Source organism: Fistularia commersonii, chromosome 26, assembly GCF_037954325.1.
Source record: "Fistularia commersonii isolate RoL2024-O1a breed Wild chromosome 26, RoL_Fcom_v1.0, whole genome shotgun sequence".
Taxonomy (NCBI): Eukaryota; Metazoa; Chordata; class Actinopteri; order Syngnathiformes; family Fistulariidae; genus Fistularia; species Fistularia commersonii.
In genome coordinates, this window is record NC_141309.1 from 5,720,732 (window position 1) to 5,738,165 (window position 17,434).

Genomic DNA, 17,434 nt, shown 5'->3' on the forward strand with positions numbered 1-17,434 from the left:
ATAAAGTATCAGTATTTCCGTACACGGTTTAGGTCTCCATGACAACGACAATAGTTCGAAGGGGCGCGATAAGCACCTGCTGCCGGGACAGGGCTTTGCTCAGCCAAGATATAGCTGGTGAAATTCAAGACAGTTAACTTGCTACGAAGTGTTACATGCAAAGTCCGAGGAAAATATGCTGAGAGGAGCAAGAAAGAGCGGATAATCCCTCATGCAGCTTAATGCCACCCCCCCGAAACCTACTCAGACAGAAAACCTTCTCCAACTCAAGATGAAGGAGACGTTGGGTAGCCCACCTAGGAAGTTTAGGATTGTGAAGGACCATCCCGTCTTCTGTACAAATAAAAAATTAACACGCGTCGCAACTTTTATTTACGTGGATTTTACTTTCCAGTGGTATCATCACCCTGTTATATTTTATTCGTAAAATTAGTGCTTTTTAAAATGCCAGATCAACTCACTGAATAAAGAACGTCAATTTGATTGCTAGCTAACGTGAATGCAACCACAACTTAAAATGTATGACATGAATTAAATTAGTTATAAAATGTGTTAGACATATCTTGATGTTCTTTAGACACCAACAAAAACCATTCGTTCGACAGACATGCATTTTACCCGCTAGGCTATTTAAAATTATAATTCTTGTTAGCAAAGGCTCCACAACTATTTGCCCAGTACATAAACGACCACATTATTTCTATACTAACTGTTTATGTCTCGTAAAATGTTAATGTAAATGTAAAATGTGTCATCGGTGTATTGTTTTTGACTTAATTTTAACTACCAGTTCCTGTACAGTTAGTCATAAATTACCATTCGTAATGTCTTGATAATTATAAAACTGTTTATATTTCCGGTTCTACGAAGCGCAAATTAAATTCCTGGATAACAATTAAATACAAAAAGTAACACGACCAACATCGGATCTAAGAGCATAAAAATAAATATCAAAGAAGTGAAAAGGAGTTTTTTTTTCAACTTATTTATATCAGTGATGGTTCACATTATGGCTACTAGTGTGTACAGCGTCGAAGTCCTCCTCGTTAGGAACGAAAGGATCGTAGTCCTTGTTTCCGGGGGACAACATTAGACGTAACACACAACATAAGAATTGCGATTCCCATAGCTTAAGAAAACGTTTATGAACTCTAATGTTTCTTCATCCGTGAAACATTTCTTCAGAATAAATCGTGACAGCTCTGCTCCAGAAATAAACAATAAGAATCGCTAGCGGGATTTTTTTAACACGATGCAATATCTGCTACATGTCCGGGTGCAGGCTGGAGTTCCGTGAGAAAACCGACCGACTCACCTATGGGTTTAGTTTAGGAATGCTGTAGTCTGTGCGGTGCAAAGGGTGTAAACAGATTATTTGAACGGTAGGTGGTCGTGATCGAGGAAACAGATTGAAGAATGACTCTTTAAGTACGCGGTTCCTCGTAATGATTTCATCCTGTTTACACTGGCAGATTTTGAAAAGATCCTCATCATACATGTCACCTATGTGTTGTTCTTTCATTTCGGTCTCATTTTCATTTTACAACAAATGAATGTGGTTCAGCTTTTTAATCAATCCTAAAAGGGTCATCATGGCTACACAATCTCTATTTTTGAGCCCGAAGAAACCCCAATATGTCATTGAAACCTGCAGCTGATGCTTTACGGACATTTCTATATTAATGAATTCATGTCGTAATTAATTCTGACAAGACGTCACTCAAATATCTTACGCCAAGATTAAATGTAGTTTTACAAAAATTAACAATTACAAGCAGTAATTCTTGGTTGAACTGTTCACAGTTCACAAATATTCACCCTTAAATAATATTAATGAGGAAAGTCTCTGTTGAAAAAATACATTTCCCATCAATACAACACAGTAAAAACGGTAACATAAAGAAACTGTTAGTCTGGAAAGAGATTGATAACAATCCACATTTTAATTGTCCTTAAATTTTCTTTTTGTCTAAGGGAAGAAGTCATCAACATGTCTTCTGAGGATGAGAGTTCCTCATCTCCATTGTCGCCCTGTTCCAACACAACCTCCTCTCCACCTTTGCCGTCTTGTCACTTTGTTGGGAAGAGGGACGACATCATGAGACGCGGCCGAGTGACAAAGCGGCTGGATGATTGCAGAGACGTCCTGGTCTTGTACCACCAGGGTCTGTTTCATGCAATGGATATGCGCTGCTACCGTAAGCTCTTTGTGTGAGAATTATGTTTGGCATCATGCTCACAGTTGCCAGTCTAAACATTGTCATCATATTTGGTTTAACACAGACCGTTTTGCTCAGACAGATGCAGGTGGTGCACTGGAGTCTGGTGACATTGAGGCAAGTTAACAACATTGTCTGTCATCGCTTTCTCTCAGAGTATATCTGTAGCATAGCCGCAGGATTGTTGCTGAAAAAAACACAAAAACAATTTTTGTCTGATTTTAGGTTTGCAGTGTCACACTTTAAATACCCTTGTTCTCTCTTATTCTTATTGAGAACCGCTGCCATTTCTCTCCTGTTCTCTACACTGAAGGAGTTTGATGGGCGGCTGTGTATTGTGTGTCCATGGCACAAGTACAAGATCACTCTAGCGGAAGGCGAAGGACTCTACCAAGCTGTGGAAAATCCCACTGTCAAACCCTTGAAAACACACTGGCGCTCTAAGGGTGTCAAACAAAGGATTCATAAAGTCACCGAGATCAACGGGGATGTGTTTGTGATACTCAATGACTCCAGTGAAGCTATTGAGTCAGACCACTATCAGACTGCGAGATACCAGAATCTCCTCCACGCAAAGACAAAACCCCTGCCCAGGTCATAGTCAGCACTCACAGATGTGGAGCAGTTTGATTATTCAACCAAAAAGAAATGCATCAGTTTGATGACCCTTTTGTTCATTTAAGCCAAAATGTTGTTTTCAGTGTAAATACAAATCTACACATTTTTCTGTTGAGACAGTAAGTCGGTTTGTTTGTATGATCGTATAAAAATATTTGTACAGAATATATTGAGAATGATATTACAAAAGTAATGTAAAAATGTACAGCTTTGTTGGAATCACGATATCGTGTATTCCCATGTCTCAGAGATGAGATTTTCTTTGTGAATTGTCATTGCAAATAAAACATGTTGGTGATTGAAGGGTTTTAAAGTAATATGTTTTTACTCAATAATTAAGAAAACACCTGCTTATGTAGAGGCTGGACATAAACATAAAGAGTAAAAGTTTAAGTAGGTTTTTATTTAATAGCTAGGTGTTGAGTTACTTCTGAAATGAGCCCCTGCTGAAAATGGCTCAATATCAGACAGTAAGATGTTTACTGATATAATCAAACTTATATCACATATCCAGTACACTGTGTACTGCCTTCTTTATTTTATTATATGTTAAAAAGTGAAGTATTACAAAGGTGGTATACGATATTAACATGCCATTATAAATGTATGCACTAGGTGTCAGTGTGTAAAATGTGATGGTTGAAACCAACCGACTAACGAAGAAGGTCGCATCCGGATGACAGACAATCCCTGCTTTGCTGTTTAACAATTAGCGAAGCTGCCAGTATGATTTCACCAATATATTGTCTGTGATTATTCAGGTGCCCCTTTATTTTACAAAATCGTATGTTTTCTTTTCTGACACGACAGCGATCGTTATGATATGCGTTAAATAATGTAAGCTAGCATGAGATAGAAGTTCCAGAACAAAAGCAAGCGGTTCCTGTCGTGATGGCAGCAGGTTAGTCGCCTTCTCCCTCATCCGTACTTTTGATATTTAATTTTTTTTAGAATAAGCGTACCTACCAGTGAGCTGCTTAACTCTTGCCTCTATTTTATTTTTATTTTTCTTTTTGAACCCCCCCCCCCCGCAGAGGAAGAGATCAGTTTGCTGGTGATTGTTGTGGACGTCAATCCGATCTGGTGGGGGCAGCAGGCTCAGCGAGAGCCGCAGGTAGCATCACTTAAGTCCACGGCAGATTAAAAAAAAAAAAAAAAAAAGACTTTAAATGTTAATAACCAACATTGTTTCCCTACAGTTTACCCTGTCTAAATGTATGGACGCCGTCATCGTCATGGGAAACTCCCACATGGCCATGTCCAGGACCAACAAGCTGGCTGTCATCGCCAGTCACTGTCAAGACAGGTGACTTCTTGGTTTCTTTATCATTTTGTTTGTGGAAAACGATGATGCTATTGTTTACGTTGCTAAATTTCACCCATGTTCTTCCTTACTTCTATTGCAAAATGTTGTATAAACATATACTCTAAACTATCTTTATGTGTCTTTAGTCCTTTTTTTTTTTTTTTCCTCAGCTTTTTCATTTTATTAACCAAGGCTTAAAACAAGTAAAATCATGAACACCTTTAAACAAACTCTGGCCTCTCTAACTTTCAACTAATTCTCAAATAAAAAATTCTAAAAAAAAAAAAAAAAAAAAAAAAGACCAAAAAATTAGGAGGTTGTTAAACTATGAAAGCTCAAATGGTTCTTCAGTCAGTCAAATAGCTGGGAGATGAATAATGGATGGAAAGCCAGTGAAATCTTAAAAGCATCTTAAAAACATGCCATGAACCAGTTACTGTAAATCTGCCCGTATTTAAAATTCAACGTTGACTGACTTTTCTAAAATGTTACTGAGATGTTAAAGCACAGTTGCACAGATGCCTAAAAATACACTGCTAAAAACTAAAATCACAAAGCCTCCTTTCAAAAAGGAGAGATATAGTCCATAACCAGCAGGTGGCACAAGCTGCTCTACCATAATCTTGGATTCTTGTTAAAAAATAAGATGTGTTTTGACAGCTTTCAAGAATTTTCTTTTCCTTATCATTTGTAAGTACTGCCTGCCCTCTGCGCACTCACACAGACCCACTCTGTTTCAGTCACTTTCTGTATCCCAGTAAGAGCTGGAAAACAGGGGAGAGTGGGGACGACACCGCGTCCAGTGGGGATGGAAAGTATGAACTCCTGTCTGTCGCCAATAACCTGATAGCCGAAGAGATCAGGAATGTTATGTCAAAGAGTAGGTATAAATAACATTTATCAATTCATGAAAAAAAAAATTGCGATAATGTGATTTTTTTTTTTTTTTTTTTTTTTTAGTTTTTAATGGATCTGTAAATAGCTGAAACATTGTATTCTTAGTGGTGGATTTTTATGATACATTCCTAGTAATCTCCCTCTTTCAGTGTTTGTATTTTTTTTAAATGTGTAATTTTCTCCCTACCTTCTTCTCAAAATCTCTAGATGTTTTAATATTAAAATTTTTGTTTTTTCATAAGTTCTCGTGCATACATTTTTTTTTCCACTGAATATTCAATGTGCTTGATGATTCTCCTCCCACCATGAACTCCATGTCCCGTATGATTTCAGCTGAAGTGAGGGGAAATTCCACGGATACTTTGTTAGCCGGATCCCTTGCCAAAGCTCTCTGCTGTATCCTTTCAAAACAAACACTAGTTTCACTATCAGGAACACGTTGTTGAATCACTCAAGGTACTTCCATAAAGTCCTGTACAGTGAATGATGAGCTACGCAGAGACTTTTCTCCTTCCAAAACACTTTGTAGTGCATTTCTTGTGTATTACCCCTGGGTCTCATTCCTTACAGGATAGAATTTAGACAGTGATACAAGGCTTTGTTTAGTCAATTCCTGCTTAAAATAACCTTAAGCAGGTTATTTTAGTCATCGTCAACTATTTTCTGCATGTCCGCACACAAAGCTAGATTTCAGCTACTCATTAAAGAACATATAAAGATGTTGAAAGTAGACCTTGTGGAAGAAAAAAAACTGAAAATTGTAGGTTGATTGTAAGGTTATAAAGCGTCATTCGTTATAAATTTGCACTCAAATGTCCTGTTGCACTGCTCATATTCATATCTATAATCATATTCATAATAATGTTTACACTCTTTCTATCAGCACATATCCAAAGGCACTGCAGACAGCAAATTAGGAATTTCACTATATAGGGAAACACGTTATTACACTGTACGTGTGACAAATGCTTTGAATCTTTGAGATTGTCTTGTCTCAACTAGGTCACGCTCAACTGCACTTATTTTAAATGACACATATTCATCTACTTGACAAGATACCATTTCTTTTTTGGGAACTTAACATTTCCTTAGTTCTTTGAATCAGATATTCACAGATACTCAAAGGACTTGGAAGGTAATTTATTTGTTGATGTTGCTTTGTTACTGGCTGTTGTTTTCCTTTTTGGCACAGACTTATGCGTGTTTTCTCCTTTTCAGTTGGACAGGAGATGAAGTCAAGAGTACTGGTGGGTCTCTAGGCGGTCTTGTTTTTAATAAGTGCTGCTGTTTTCTTTCATCCAAAATCAGAATATGAGATCTTTTGTAAATTCTCATGGCAGGTGATTAAAGCAGCAGACGACTGCGCCCTCCAATATATGAATTTCATGAATGTGATTTTTGCTGCCCAAAAGCAGGTAAATTATCCTTGTGTTGTCAGTTTTTATTGAATACTGCTGCATAATATTCAAGTCACCTTTTAATATTTTTTATACAGAACATACTGATAGATGCCTGCGTGTTGGAGTCAGACTCGGGCCTCCTTCAGCAGGTACATTTTTACGATTTTGTTTACAACATTACAGAGCTACGATAAGATGTATATTCATATTCTGTTGTTAGAGAGCATGTCATAGAAGTTTAATTTAATTTACAGCAATTTAATCTTCTTTTATTTTTCAGGCCTGTGATATAACAGGAGGATTGTACCTGAAAATACCACAAAAGGTCGCCTTGGCTCAGTACCTGCTGGTGAGAGCGGCACAGAATCTACACGTCTCCTGATATTACACTTTGTAACATCGTTTTGTGTCTAATACGACTGTTTTTCGTAACAGTGGGTTTTCCTTCCCGACACGGAGCAGCGTTCGCAGCTAATGCTACCACCGCCCGTGCACGTTGATTACAGAGCAGCGTGTTTTTGCCACCGAAACCTCATTGAGATAGGTTACGTCTGCTCAGTTTGTCTGTCAAGTAAGTGTCCCAATGCCAAGCTGAAACCCATTAAGTACATATTGGTGTTTCTATCAGAATGTGTTACTTTTACTCCTGTTTTCTTTTTAAAGTATTCTGCAACTTCAGCCCCATCTGCACAACTTGCGAGTAAGTTTTCATTACTACAATGTTTTTTAGGCCAGGCAATTTCATTATCACATTTATATTTTATATATCTATTAAAAATAATTGTCTTTTCATGATATTGTATCATGATTGTATCAGCTATTTTTGGTATTAGAATGCTAATTTTAATTCAAATATGTCTTATCAAGTTAAAAGTCTTGCTTTTTTATTTTGGCATTTAGACAAATTGTATGTATATTATATATTTAAGGTGAGCAATTTTTGTCATGTGAATACTTTTCAAAGACTACCAAACAACTTCTCATTATTTTGATTACTAAGTCTTAGCCCTCAATTTCAAACAGATCTCTTGATATCAGGAATAAAAAAAATAGGCTTATGAATCACTTTTAATCATTCTAATCTTTAATCATTCTAATCTTTAATCAAAAACAACTACTTGTGATGTATAAAAATCTAACTTTCTCATTTTTTTATAGGACTGCCTTCAAAATCCAGCTCCCTCAGATGGTCAAGGCCAAAAAGAAGAAGCTCAAGCCTTTAGCCTGAATTCTGCTGGGTTTTTCTAATGATGTGAATTTATTCTTGTTGTTACGGAGCCTTCATGTTGACTTCAAACCTTTCTTTTTGACATCACCAAAATTCCCAAATCAACTGGTCTGGATAATGTTTGTATCAATAATTGACCTGTTAAAGTATTTTTTCCTAATATTTGTTTGATGTGTTTTGCCATTTGTCTTTTCACAGGTGTCAAACTGTTTTGAAATAATTGTTTAATTTAGAGGGAAAAAAAAATTGGTCATCAATATTAAGCTAAGGAGGAACTTTAAAGAAATGTTTTTCTGATCCCATAACAGAAATACAATATTTTAATATAGGAAAAAAACATGGGTATGGTGTCTTCTAATTACCAAATTACCCAATTTAAACAAATTGAGAGGCAATATTTTTTCCCCGACTGTGAGGAGTAAGTTTAATGTCAACGACAGAATAACAAACCTTTTTTTTTCCCTTATGCCAGCTGTCCAGTGATGAGGAAATTGATCCACTTTTGAATAAGCTCAATTGTAATGATACAGAAAGCAATGTCTTCAGCATGTCTTGAGAATGTAAAGGTGTTTGATCAGAGAAAAGTGAAGCATTAAGCGATGTTATAAAACCTTCTGTTCATCATCGAGGGATTGGAATAATGTTGCACCTGGAATGAGGACAGGTTTGTAAATCAATACACGGACTGTAAGAGACAAATAAGGAACTGTGATCCTAAAAAGTAGGCTCACAAAAAGGAAACATTCTCATGGGTTCAACACAAACAGGGGAGCAAATTGCCTCAGATGGATACTATTTTTGATATGCTGTATGTATGAAAATATTCAGATTACTATCTAATTGCTCCTTCATTATTGTGACTTGAATACAGTTTAAAACTTGCCACAGTGGAGGCAATTTCAAGTTTTAAACAGTCTGTCTCCCGCTGAAACCAACTTCAGTTTATAGTAATAATGGTAACAGATGCCCCCCGTTTGTATGTCTTTATTAATTCAAGAAATAATAAAGAGGCCATATCATGGCACACACTTACCCCAGTAAGCCTCTGCCGGACCAGCGCTGCGGCGTCAGACTCAGCTGAGCTCTCTTCCCATCCCGGATTACTGTGATACGTAATGGTTTCTAGGGAGGAGGACGACTATTAGTACGCTTTAGGGTTACAGCACACTGTTCATTAGAACTGGCATGTTTTTCAGAATGACAAAAACTTTGTCTCCAATGGCCAATTGGAGGGGACAAGGGATAGCGTAGAAACATAAGGCAGATCCAACATCTGTAATTATATCAAATAAAATTATATAAAGGTAAAATATAAAATAAATAGAATAAGATAAAAAATGAAAAGGAAGTAAAAGGCAGAGCGAAATGACACCGACATCTGTTAAAGGCTGTACATCTGTACAAATGGTTGTACATCTATAAATAACTACATCTGTACAAGGGCATAAGAAAGCTGTTTGTACAGTCTTCCATCAACAGCAACAAAAGGAGAAATGCCATCTAACAGAAATGTATTTTAAGGTGCAATTTATAAGGACCCCTCAAAGACAAAAAAAATCTGAAAGGTGAATGGTGGATTGAACTGTGTAAAGCAAAGTGCAATAGAAATTAATGACAGAACCAGAGGAGCAGAAGTGAATTTATTTGGTAACTTACCCCTTCGCTATGCTGGACAACAGAAGCAATATTTTGGAGGTTCTGAAAGTTCTGTGTGCTCACAGAACCAAATTCAATCACTTCATCTCCAACTCTGAGGCCCTTTGGGTAGAGACGACAGTGATCACATTTTGGTAAGCTCCAGTGATTGACGTATTGCTGTTAGCGCTTATTGGGGATTGCAAATTGTTACATCGACCACGACCAGACCCAAAAAGATCGATCATATCACTCACAGCTCCAGAGGCAGGGGAGCCATGTGTGACTGCATCTATCCGCGCGAATGGACGAGGCAAGGTGACCTGCTGATCCATGGCCTCCTCCTTGGCTTCAGCCTCATCCCGTTCCCGCTTGGCTTTCTCTCGTGCATGCAGCTTGTGCAAAGCATCCTCTATCTCAGCCATGATGGCCTTGTGATCATTCTGCAAGCCTTAAGGTGAATATAAATGGTATTACAGAACTGAATCTGTTAGAAATGGACACTTTCATACATTTTTAGTTGATAGTTCAACCCTTTAATGAGGCCTCAAAACAATGAATGTAATCCTTAATGAACTTCAGTTAGTCCTGAAAACTAGAATTGAGAGATGGATACTGTCTTTGCATCACAGTGTTTAGAGAAAAAAATAAAGAAAATAATCATAAATTCAGATTGTATGGTTCACTCACATGGTTTAACCGCTGGGTATTGGTGTCACATAGTGCAGATGAAAGAACACCATCCAAACAAACACTATGCCACAATTTAAATGACTTCATTAACATTGAAAACATATTCATAACCCTAGAAAGAAGAAAGCACAGTTGCTTACATGAAATATTGTGTCTTGCTGTCCTGATTTGGTATAAGTTGACATCTGCTCTGGGGTATCCCTCTGCGTCAACCAGAGGACTTTCGAGCCCAACGCCTTGCTGTAAACACCAAGCATTGTACAGTCAGAATAAGCTAATTGCGTTTACAGTTGTGTTAGCTTTCTGTTGTACAGGTCTTCATGGTTATGCGAACCACTTACGTCCTCCAAAACGTCAAAATATGCTTTAATTTGCTCTTCGATGTCATCTTTCTTTTTAATAAGTGTTTTAACTTCATCCATTCTTGTTTCAGAGTTGCCACAACTATCTCCCCCTGTCATCTTCACAGCAAAACTTCCGGTGTAACATAATATGGGTCCGGGTGGATTCCCGACCTGAAGCGGAACATTTCTTCCTGCGCTGTCCCGTACTTTCAAAAGTAGCAGGAATGTCATAGACTTTAAAAGAACATTATTGTTAAAAAAAAATGTGGCACAAGTTTGGGTTCTGAAACGTCCCATTAACAGAACAGAAAACAGCACTGATTATGATTTTACACTTCCTTAGTAGATCTACAATTTCTAAGAATGCACACAGAATACGCTCCTTTTATGAGTTGGAATGATCATGTTAATAATGACTTAGTATATTCTGATACTAAACAGAAGTCATCACAGAGTAGTTTGGCAAAATAAATGAGTTCTTCCTGAAATTGTTCAATTTCATTCCAACTACAATATTTGTAGAAAAATAAATGCTAATAAATGTATGTCTTTCAGGTACCTGGATTAGATCATTTCTGTTATAATAGGGATTACAAATTATAACTTGCTCCATAATTTAACTAGCCCATCTTCTCACTTACTTCCAAAGACAACACACAGGCAACTGATGAAACGCAACTTGTAAAAGCTCTCTTGGAAATTTACTGCTGAGCATCAAAAGCTCAAGAGTTAATGATTAATGATTATACTGTACACTTGACACCATCTCTGACATAAACTTCTTTAATATCTTTAGACATTTTAACAGCTGTGCATAATGTACCTCATACATGTGGGGAAATACAGTACAAATCATTTTACACAAGTTATTCATACTTCATTCAAAAACACAATGCAGAAGATACTATTCTTGAAGATTGCCTGAAGAGTGAGTTCAAGTCGATCAACTGTCAAACATTTCTGCTCCTTCCTTCATTCATTCGTTCATTCATTCAATCACTTCACAGTTCACATAAAGGCACAATGGTTACATTATAAACATTAATAGGAACCTTCAAGGCTTTACTACTTCTTTGAAGGCTGTGTAACCTGAGTGCTTAAATATTAATTTTGATCATACTTAGTTGTGCATCCGTTTGTATTAACTATATTTGTGACAGCCTTCAGGCTGAAAGAACATTGACAATTATGTGGTAATTCACTATAACAAAAAGTCATTAACACCCCCTGTGTTCCCATAGTAATAGCTTGAAAAATTTCATTGAATTATGTTTTCCTTCTTGCCCAGCTGGCTTACAAACACCAGTTTATGGTGGTTGGAACTTGTGCAAATGTGGCATTAGAGTTAAAATCTGTAATTTCATATCCTACAAAAAGTTAGTGCTGAATATTTAAAAAGTCAAGTACCAAGGGTTTTTAATAAAGCTAACAATCAGTATCTTTAGGACCTGCGTATTGATCAGCGAGCAACAGTTCCGTCTGTTCTATAGCATCTTCCGAACCCCGTGACACAGAGTTATGAGATGAAGATGAAGAAATTAAAGAAATTGGCATAAGCTCTGACTGGGCTGTTATTTCTTTCTGTACCAGAGAAAACTGAACAGTTGCCTCATCCAGCTGGGAATGAACCACCTCCATCCACTTCTGGAGCTGCATGTTGAGTGTATCCACTCCTTGGTCCAACTTCTCCTGTCTGCTCTTCAGCTCCTCCAGCATGTGTTGCGTTTCACTGGCTTCTTGGCGCCTCTTGCGTACTTCAGCTGGGACTCGCTGATGCATCATGTAACCTTCAAACTCTTCTGGACTGAGGTTAAGGGCAGGTCCGTCTAACTTTTCAATGAAGGCCACAGCACAAGACTGAAACAAGAGAAATGCAATTATCATATTTTGTAGAAAATGTATGTCAAATGAGTAAATGAGCAACTTTGCAATAAACTCACCAAATTGGTGAAATAGTAGCCACTCTCTCCTGCCATCAAACTGTGGGGAAGCCCAAAACGAATCACATATTGCATGTTGGAGTGTAAGCGAGGTGGATTGGCCTTCAACACCACATACACCAGGCCGGAAAGGAAGTCATCAGCATTGGCAGGCTCACTGTTTGAGGTGGAAAGTGCCTCAAAGACGTGCTGGCTGCACTTCGACACGCAAGCGAGTTTGTCTTGAGGAGCTCTTTTAGCGTCCATTTCAATAATAGCTATTGAAAAAAAAACAACACACAAACAAGCATAAAATTATCAAGGTGTGTTTTTTGGGGTAGTCTTCAGGGTTTGTTTTTGTCAGGCTCAACTTTTGAGACTGAATGAAAGTCAAAATGATTATAATACAATGGTAAGTCAGAAAGTTTACTTTTCATAAGCATCAATACACCATGTCTCAAGTTTATGTCCATCAAAATAATACTATCAAATCATTCAACTTATTGAAGAATGGTGGCTAATTGCATTAAGGCAATTCAAAATCACCTGTTATTGCAGGCAGAAATGGGTCGCCTGTGACTTCTATCTTCTTATCGGGAAAAGGTACACTTAGCATCTGTGGTGTAACCCAATTCAATGACCTGAAAAATAAAACAGCGTGAAAGTGGCGTTTTAGTTTGAGGTTTTAGTGTGACAGAAGTCAAGAAACATAGTGTATAAACTGACCGTATCCTCTTCTGGAGAGCCAAGTCCTTCTGTTCATCATCACAGCTGTCATGGCAGAAAGCCCATTTGTGCAACCGTGTCATTATTAGCTTCTCCACATGCTCCATCGTTTGAGTGACCTGAGCTTCGGAAAAATCTGAAGATGACAAAATACCGAAATGACAAAATTGGAAGTAATAAACAGAATGGAGGCTAAGCAGATGCAGAAATAAAAAAACTCTACTCACTGCTAAAATACTCTGCAAAAGACTGGTAGAAGTCTTGGACAAGGTCTGATTGCTTCTGCACAGGCAGATCCTATGGAGGTAAGGACATTACAGTCCAAGGATTTCAACATGCAATGTCTGTGGAAAGTGCAAGATTGGGGGGAGGAGATTTGGGGGGTGTCTTAGATTCAGAATATGATATTTACATGGTAAGCCTCCATTGTGTTGAGGAAAGCTGTACAGCGAGACTGCAGGCGCTGGGAGGAGGGGCTCCGAAGTATCTTTAGGAAACCAGTGAAGTCTCCCGGTTCAAGGCTCTGGAAGGCTTTCAACACACCTGTCTGGCCTTCAGGGTTTTCTAAACAGGATCAATAGGCTTTATTTTTAAATGGCAAGCTCTCATTTGACATAGGAAGGTTGTCCCCTTTTTGCTTTTCAGTGCCACTGTTCTGCCAGTAACTGCTCTTTCTTGATTATTCCAGTATACAGCGGAGTCTGACTGAAATGTAGTAAAACACCTGACGGTTGAAGACGGCACTGTATGTTAACCAATCTTATCTTATCTTGAAATCTAATGATGGATCAATGACCTCATCCTTAGTAGAACCTGGATTGACTGTGATACTCTTTGCATTACTGATGGGTTCATGAATACAACATTTGTATTGATTACAGATGGTATAGAATTTCTTGGTTTCTGTATCACAGGAATTTCCACAATACTACCTTGTTTGGGAGGGGACGTGCTACCCCAAAAGAATCGCCTCATCGTGTTAACGCGACGACTCTTTTCCATATTCTTCTTCTCTTCAAATTTTGAGAAGGTGGGAGGAGTTCCATCATTTTTTGGTCTATGAGATACCAAAACATCATGTTTTCAAACTCAAACCCTTTTTGAATGAATATAATTATAAAAAATCTTTAATAGCCTTGAAGGTGTGGCTCAGCATGAAGTGTTCTGGTTTACCTCGCATCTTGTTTTGGAGAACCTGCCGGGCGGGCTCTCTCTCTCCAGCACTTGGAGCAGAAGCCTTGCCATGCAGGATTTCCATAGTAGCCACAAGCATTCTTGCAGAGAAGCTCCTCCTGAGAAACTCTGATTCCCCTTTGCTTGTCAGTCCACATTGCAGAACTCTTATATGGTAGCACTAACTGTAAGACACAAGTTTCATATTTAAACCAAGAAAACAACATTTAAGAAATTATTTTTTGAAATTTAAGACTGAAAAATCAGAGTTGAACCTGCTTCTGCTTGTAAGCACGTGGATTTCATTGGTGTTCAGAGTTCATTACAGTGAAGCTTCATGTCTGTAATCTTTAACTTCCTTATAGAGACATCAGACAATGCTGAAGCAGCACATTAAATAAACAGGATGAACCATATGATTTTGCAGATGCTGCAAAGTTTTAAATGAACACCGGAGGACTCTTTCCACTTCTACTTGCTGATAAGCTTTTTTTTCTCTCCATCCAGTCACTTAAGAGGATGCATGATTATATGTAGTGTTTTATGAGAAGAGAAACAGAAAGGAAGGTAATAATTGTCGAAAAACAGGCTGGTCAATTACTGACTTTTCAATGTGACATGGGAATTCATGCATACACAACACTTACACCAGAATGTACAAAGATGTAAGCTGTACATAATCATAATCTAGTCTGTATTGGTTTTAATCCTTCATTCAATCCCATATATAGTAGTTTCCCTTTCTTTGTACTGTTCAGTCTTGTTAACTATTTGACACCTGTGTTGCTATTGGAACAAGAGAAATGTCATATTTACTTCATCTTCCGCAAAGTCGTGTTTTGCTGTTTTCAAAGGGATAAAGGCCAGAGAAGCAAAGAAACAAACTGTAACTATACCTATTACATGAAAAAAAACAAGTGTGTAAGTATGAAAAAGTGAACTTTCCTGTATCTTTACACATGTTTTTAAAAAGTATTGATTTTAATACTGATCAAAATAACACCAACTTATGGTTCAAAAAGTATGCAAAATGACTAGATGAAAGGAGAATAATACAGAAGCAGTTATCACATTAGAGATAAGCTTTTAAAAGACATGATTATCAAAAAAATATTTAGTCATTAAAGGTACTTGAGTTTCGACCTCAACTTTACTTCCTTCATGATATGATCGATATTTCTGTGAGAGATTTATTAAGATAAGTACCAAAAGGTATTAAAAAATAAGGGAAGGATTCGCTTCGCCTTCTATTTGGTCATTATGGTAGGAATGACATATTTGGGAAATCCTGTTAACACTGGGAAATAGATGAATATGTCATCTGACAGGATTGCACGTATAAACATGTTGATCTGATAGGGAATCTTAAGAGGCCTTAATGTTGAAACGGGGGGGGGCGAAAGGTGGATTCCCTGTTTCCACCAATGCAAAAATGCTAAGCATGTAAATTGTTTGAACACGACACTGCTTGACATAGAGCAGTTTAAAGACAGATATTCTATTTGACTTCTTTTAATGCTTCCATTGTAATTCTAGCACTTAAAAGTTACAAAATTTGGACGACGTTTGAAAAATTATTACAGGAAAATTGGAAAATGATACAAAAATAAACAAGTTTCTTGGCTTCGGAGTTCGGCTAACGAGATTAGCTATTAGCTGTCGGCTGACTGTCATCTGAGCAAGTTGGAAATAAGAACCTCAGGCTAACTTAGGTTAGCTAGCATCGAGTGGGGTGTAGCAGGCATAAAGATAAGACAGTCATACCAGCTAATTAGAACATGATAAAACACATTTAAAATAATAACCAAGCAGCTCATTATTGACTTTAAAACCAAATACATACGAGCTGTTCAGATAGATGACAGATTACACACCAACTCACCTGGAAGCTGGAAAGACCATTACATTAGCAGATAGTTTGCATTCTGGTTCCCCCCGACCTCATTCAAATCGAGTTGAATGACATGTGAGTTTGCGACGAAATAAATAGGAAATCGGTAGTTAAAAACAAATTGCCAAATCGTCGTGAAGTACGTCAAGATAATGAGCGATGTTCGAGACGATGCAATCGGAAAGGTCGTTTCCACACAGCTTTGAAACGAGAGGGTTGATAGCGCTACACCCGGCGTTCGAACAGATCCGCGATATACTTATAATTATTTTCACTTACAGAAACCACGCAGTCAAAAATTAGTCAAATACAAACGTCTACCTTTCCGAGAGGGGGCGCGTAATGTAACCTATACGGTATTTATATTTTGAAGTTCCTTACCGGTAAATATTGGCGGCGCTGTTAGATAGTGGAGTTTGACGCAGTGGAGTTTACGGAAAGTGGAGTTTACGCAGAAGGCGTAACCTTTTGAGCAATGTTGAGCTACAGTAGTTCTACATCTCCATCTTTTTTCCGCTTATTTTTATGCTATGTGAGTTAACAAAATTTGATGACAAGTGTGCGATTTCTCCTCTTGAAATCATCAAAATTCTCAACGTCATCAGACCTGATCATCTCAAGCATCACTACCGAACCAGAACAAACAAAGTTTAGGAAGTAACATGAAGACCCATCACAACAAAGCAAAATATTTAGCTTTATGCATTTGTGGAAACTTAGATGGCCATCCTTATCACGTCCAACCCTACAAAATATAACACGATCTGGCAAATAATAATAGAAAATAAAATAATAAAAATAATAGAAGACATCACCATTGATTGATGTGTTTTCAGAAAACAGAACAGCACACACAATCTCTGCATTTAAGCAGGCTTGTAGTTGGGCACCGTAGATAGACAGAACACTGGTCATTACAGAAAATTGTGATCTTGACACCGCGGCTGAAATCATCTTTTAATATCCAGGAAATAGCTATATTAATGCCTGAACACATGACAACGATTGAGTACAAAAGTGAGGGACTTTTCAGAGGAAGGGCCAGTCTTGAGGATCACTAAAGAGGAACCCTGTTCAGACACAAGCAAGCACAGCTCGAGCCCTTGGGGATTTCACTTATAACCCAACAACATGATGACCTACTTTTCTTTCACTGCGAAATATTTTGAATGAACAACAGTGTGCAGTGCTGAAAAGTCTCTTGCACTGTGCTTTTGTCCAAAGGATCAGTGTTCTAAATTCTAAAGCACTATTTACAGAATTTGTCTCTTCAAGTAGCAGAGGGCAGAGGTAGGAATCAAGTGAATGATTCTTCAAAAGGTAGTTCTTTTTTATTTGCCTTATGTCATTGCAGGATTGCCTGTGGAAGGGGACTTGCAGTTGGG

At 37.7% G+C, this 17,434-nt stretch overlaps 4 protein-coding genes across 7 annotated transcripts; 2 read left to right on the plus strand and 2 right to left on the minus strand.

Moving 5' to 3' along the window:
• Positions 1-1,098: 1,098 nt before the first annotated feature.
• On the plus strand, positions 1,099-3,119 carry LOC147218329 (Rieske domain-containing protein-like). 2 transcript variants are annotated; one of them, XM_086174013.1, is made up of 4 exons: positions 1,099-1,382; positions 1,975-2,198; positions 2,302-2,336; positions 2,533-3,119. In XM_086174013.1, the coding sequence occupies exons 2-4, from the start codon at positions 1,991-1,993 to the stop codon at positions 2,818-2,820; spliced, it is 531 nt and encodes a 176-aa protein (XP_086030139.1). In that variant the 5' UTR covers positions 1,099-1,382; positions 1,975-1,990; the 3' UTR covers positions 2,821-3,119. The 2 variants fall into 2 exon arrangements, with proteins under 2 accessions (XP_086030139.1, XP_086030140.1); XM_086174014.1 differs by having other exon boundaries at positions 1,980-2,198.
• A 387-nt stretch (positions 3,120-3,506) lies between these two features.
• Positions 3,507-7,828, plus strand: gtf2h3 (general transcription factor IIH, polypeptide 3). The gene is made up of 13 exons (XM_086174011.1): positions 3,507-3,738; positions 3,872-3,951; positions 4,037-4,143; positions 4,884-5,023; positions 5,374-5,436; positions 6,146-6,175; positions 6,259-6,287; positions 6,381-6,455; positions 6,536-6,589; positions 6,721-6,789; positions 6,876-7,011; positions 7,104-7,140; positions 7,599-7,828. Exons 1-13 carry the CDS (start codon positions 3,729-3,731, stop codon positions 7,666-7,668), a joined length of 900 nt encoding a protein of 299 aa, XP_086030137.1. The 5' UTR covers positions 3,507-3,728; the 3' UTR covers positions 7,669-7,828.
• Positions 7,829-8,065: 237 nt separating this feature from the next.
• psmd9 (proteasome 26S subunit, non-ATPase 9) lies at positions 8,066-10,471 on the minus strand. Its single transcript, XM_086174012.1, has 6 exons — positions 10,338-10,471; positions 10,137-10,236; positions 9,561-9,754; positions 9,325-9,426; positions 8,702-8,790; positions 8,066-8,317 (listed from the first exon to the last, which is right to left on the minus strand). The coding sequence occupies exons 1-6, from the start codon at positions 10,455-10,457 to the stop codon at positions 8,290-8,292; spliced, it is 633 nt and encodes a 210-aa protein (XP_086030138.1). The 5' UTR covers positions 10,458-10,471; the 3' UTR covers positions 8,066-8,289.
• A 636-nt stretch (positions 10,472-11,107) lies between these two features.
• LOC147218332 (rab5 GDP/GTP exchange factor-like) lies at positions 11,108-16,482 on the minus strand. Of its 3 annotated transcripts, none has more exons than XM_086173712.1 (9): positions 16,431-16,482; positions 14,159-14,343; positions 13,918-14,042; positions 13,398-13,549; positions 13,213-13,282; positions 12,986-13,121; positions 12,806-12,900; positions 12,281-12,537; positions 11,108-12,197 (listed from the first exon to the last, which is right to left on the minus strand). In XM_086173712.1, exons 2-9 carry the CDS (start codon positions 14,314-14,316, stop codon positions 11,766-11,768), a joined length of 1,425 nt encoding a protein of 474 aa, XP_086029838.1. In that variant the 5' UTR covers positions 14,317-14,343; positions 16,431-16,482; the 3' UTR covers positions 11,108-11,765. The 3 variants fall into 3 exon arrangements, with proteins under 3 accessions (XP_086029838.1, XP_086029839.1, XP_086029840.1); XM_086173713.1 differs by lacking the exon at positions 16,431-16,482 and adding an exon at positions 16,041-16,366; XM_086173714.1 differs by lacking the exon at positions 16,431-16,482 and adding an exon at positions 14,434-15,132.
• Positions 16,483-17,434: the final 952 nt, after the last annotated feature.

Excerpts from the sequence above, each read along its gene's own strand:
- gtf2h3 (XM_086174011.1), top strand. Across the intron at positions 5,437-6,145 it reads CCTTGCCAAAGCTCTCTGCT|ATATTCACAGATACTCAAAG; the intron begins GTATCCTTTCAA and ends TCTTTGAATCAG. Across the intron at positions 6,590-6,720 it reads ACTCGGGCCTCCTTCAGCAG|GCCTGTGATATAACAGGAGG; the intron begins GTACATTTTTAC and ends TTTATTTTTCAG.
- psmd9 (XM_086174012.1), bottom strand. The coding sequence starts at position 10,457 with ATGACAGGGGGAGATAGTTGTGGCAACTCTGAAACAAGAATGGATGAA. Across the intron at positions 9,755-10,136 it reads AGCAAGACACAATATTTCAT|GCTTGCAGAATGATCACAAG; the intron begins GTAAGCAACTGT and ends ATTCACCTTAAG. Across the intron at positions 8,791-9,324 it reads TTGTCCAGCATAGCGAAGGG|AAACCATTACGTATCACAGT; the intron begins GTAAGTTACCAA and ends CCTCCTCCCTAG.
- LOC147218332 (XM_086173712.1), bottom strand. The coding sequence starts at position 14,316 with ATGTGGACTGACAAGCAAAGGGGAATCAGAGTTTCTCAGGAGGAGCTT. Across the intron at positions 13,550-13,917 it reads CACGTCCCCTCCCAAACAAG|AAAACCCTGAAGGCCAGACA; the intron begins GTAGTATTGTGG and ends GATCCTGTTTAG. Across the intron at positions 12,198-12,280 it reads GCTACTATTTCACCAATTTG|TCTTGTGCTGTGGCCTTCAT; the intron begins GTGAGTTTATTG and ends CTCTTGTTTCAG.
- LOC147218329 (XM_086174013.1), top strand. The coding sequence starts at position 1,991 with ATGTCTTCTGAGGATGAGAGTTCCTCATCTCCATTGTCGCCCTGTTCC. Across the intron at positions 2,199-2,301 it reads AATGGATATGCGCTGCTACC|ATGCAGGTGGTGCACTGGAG; the intron begins GTAAGCTCTTTG and ends TTGCTCAGACAG. Across the intron at positions 2,337-2,532 it reads TGGAGTCTGGTGACATTGAG|GAGTTTGATGGGCGGCTGTG; the intron begins GCAAGTTAACAA and ends TCTACACTGAAG.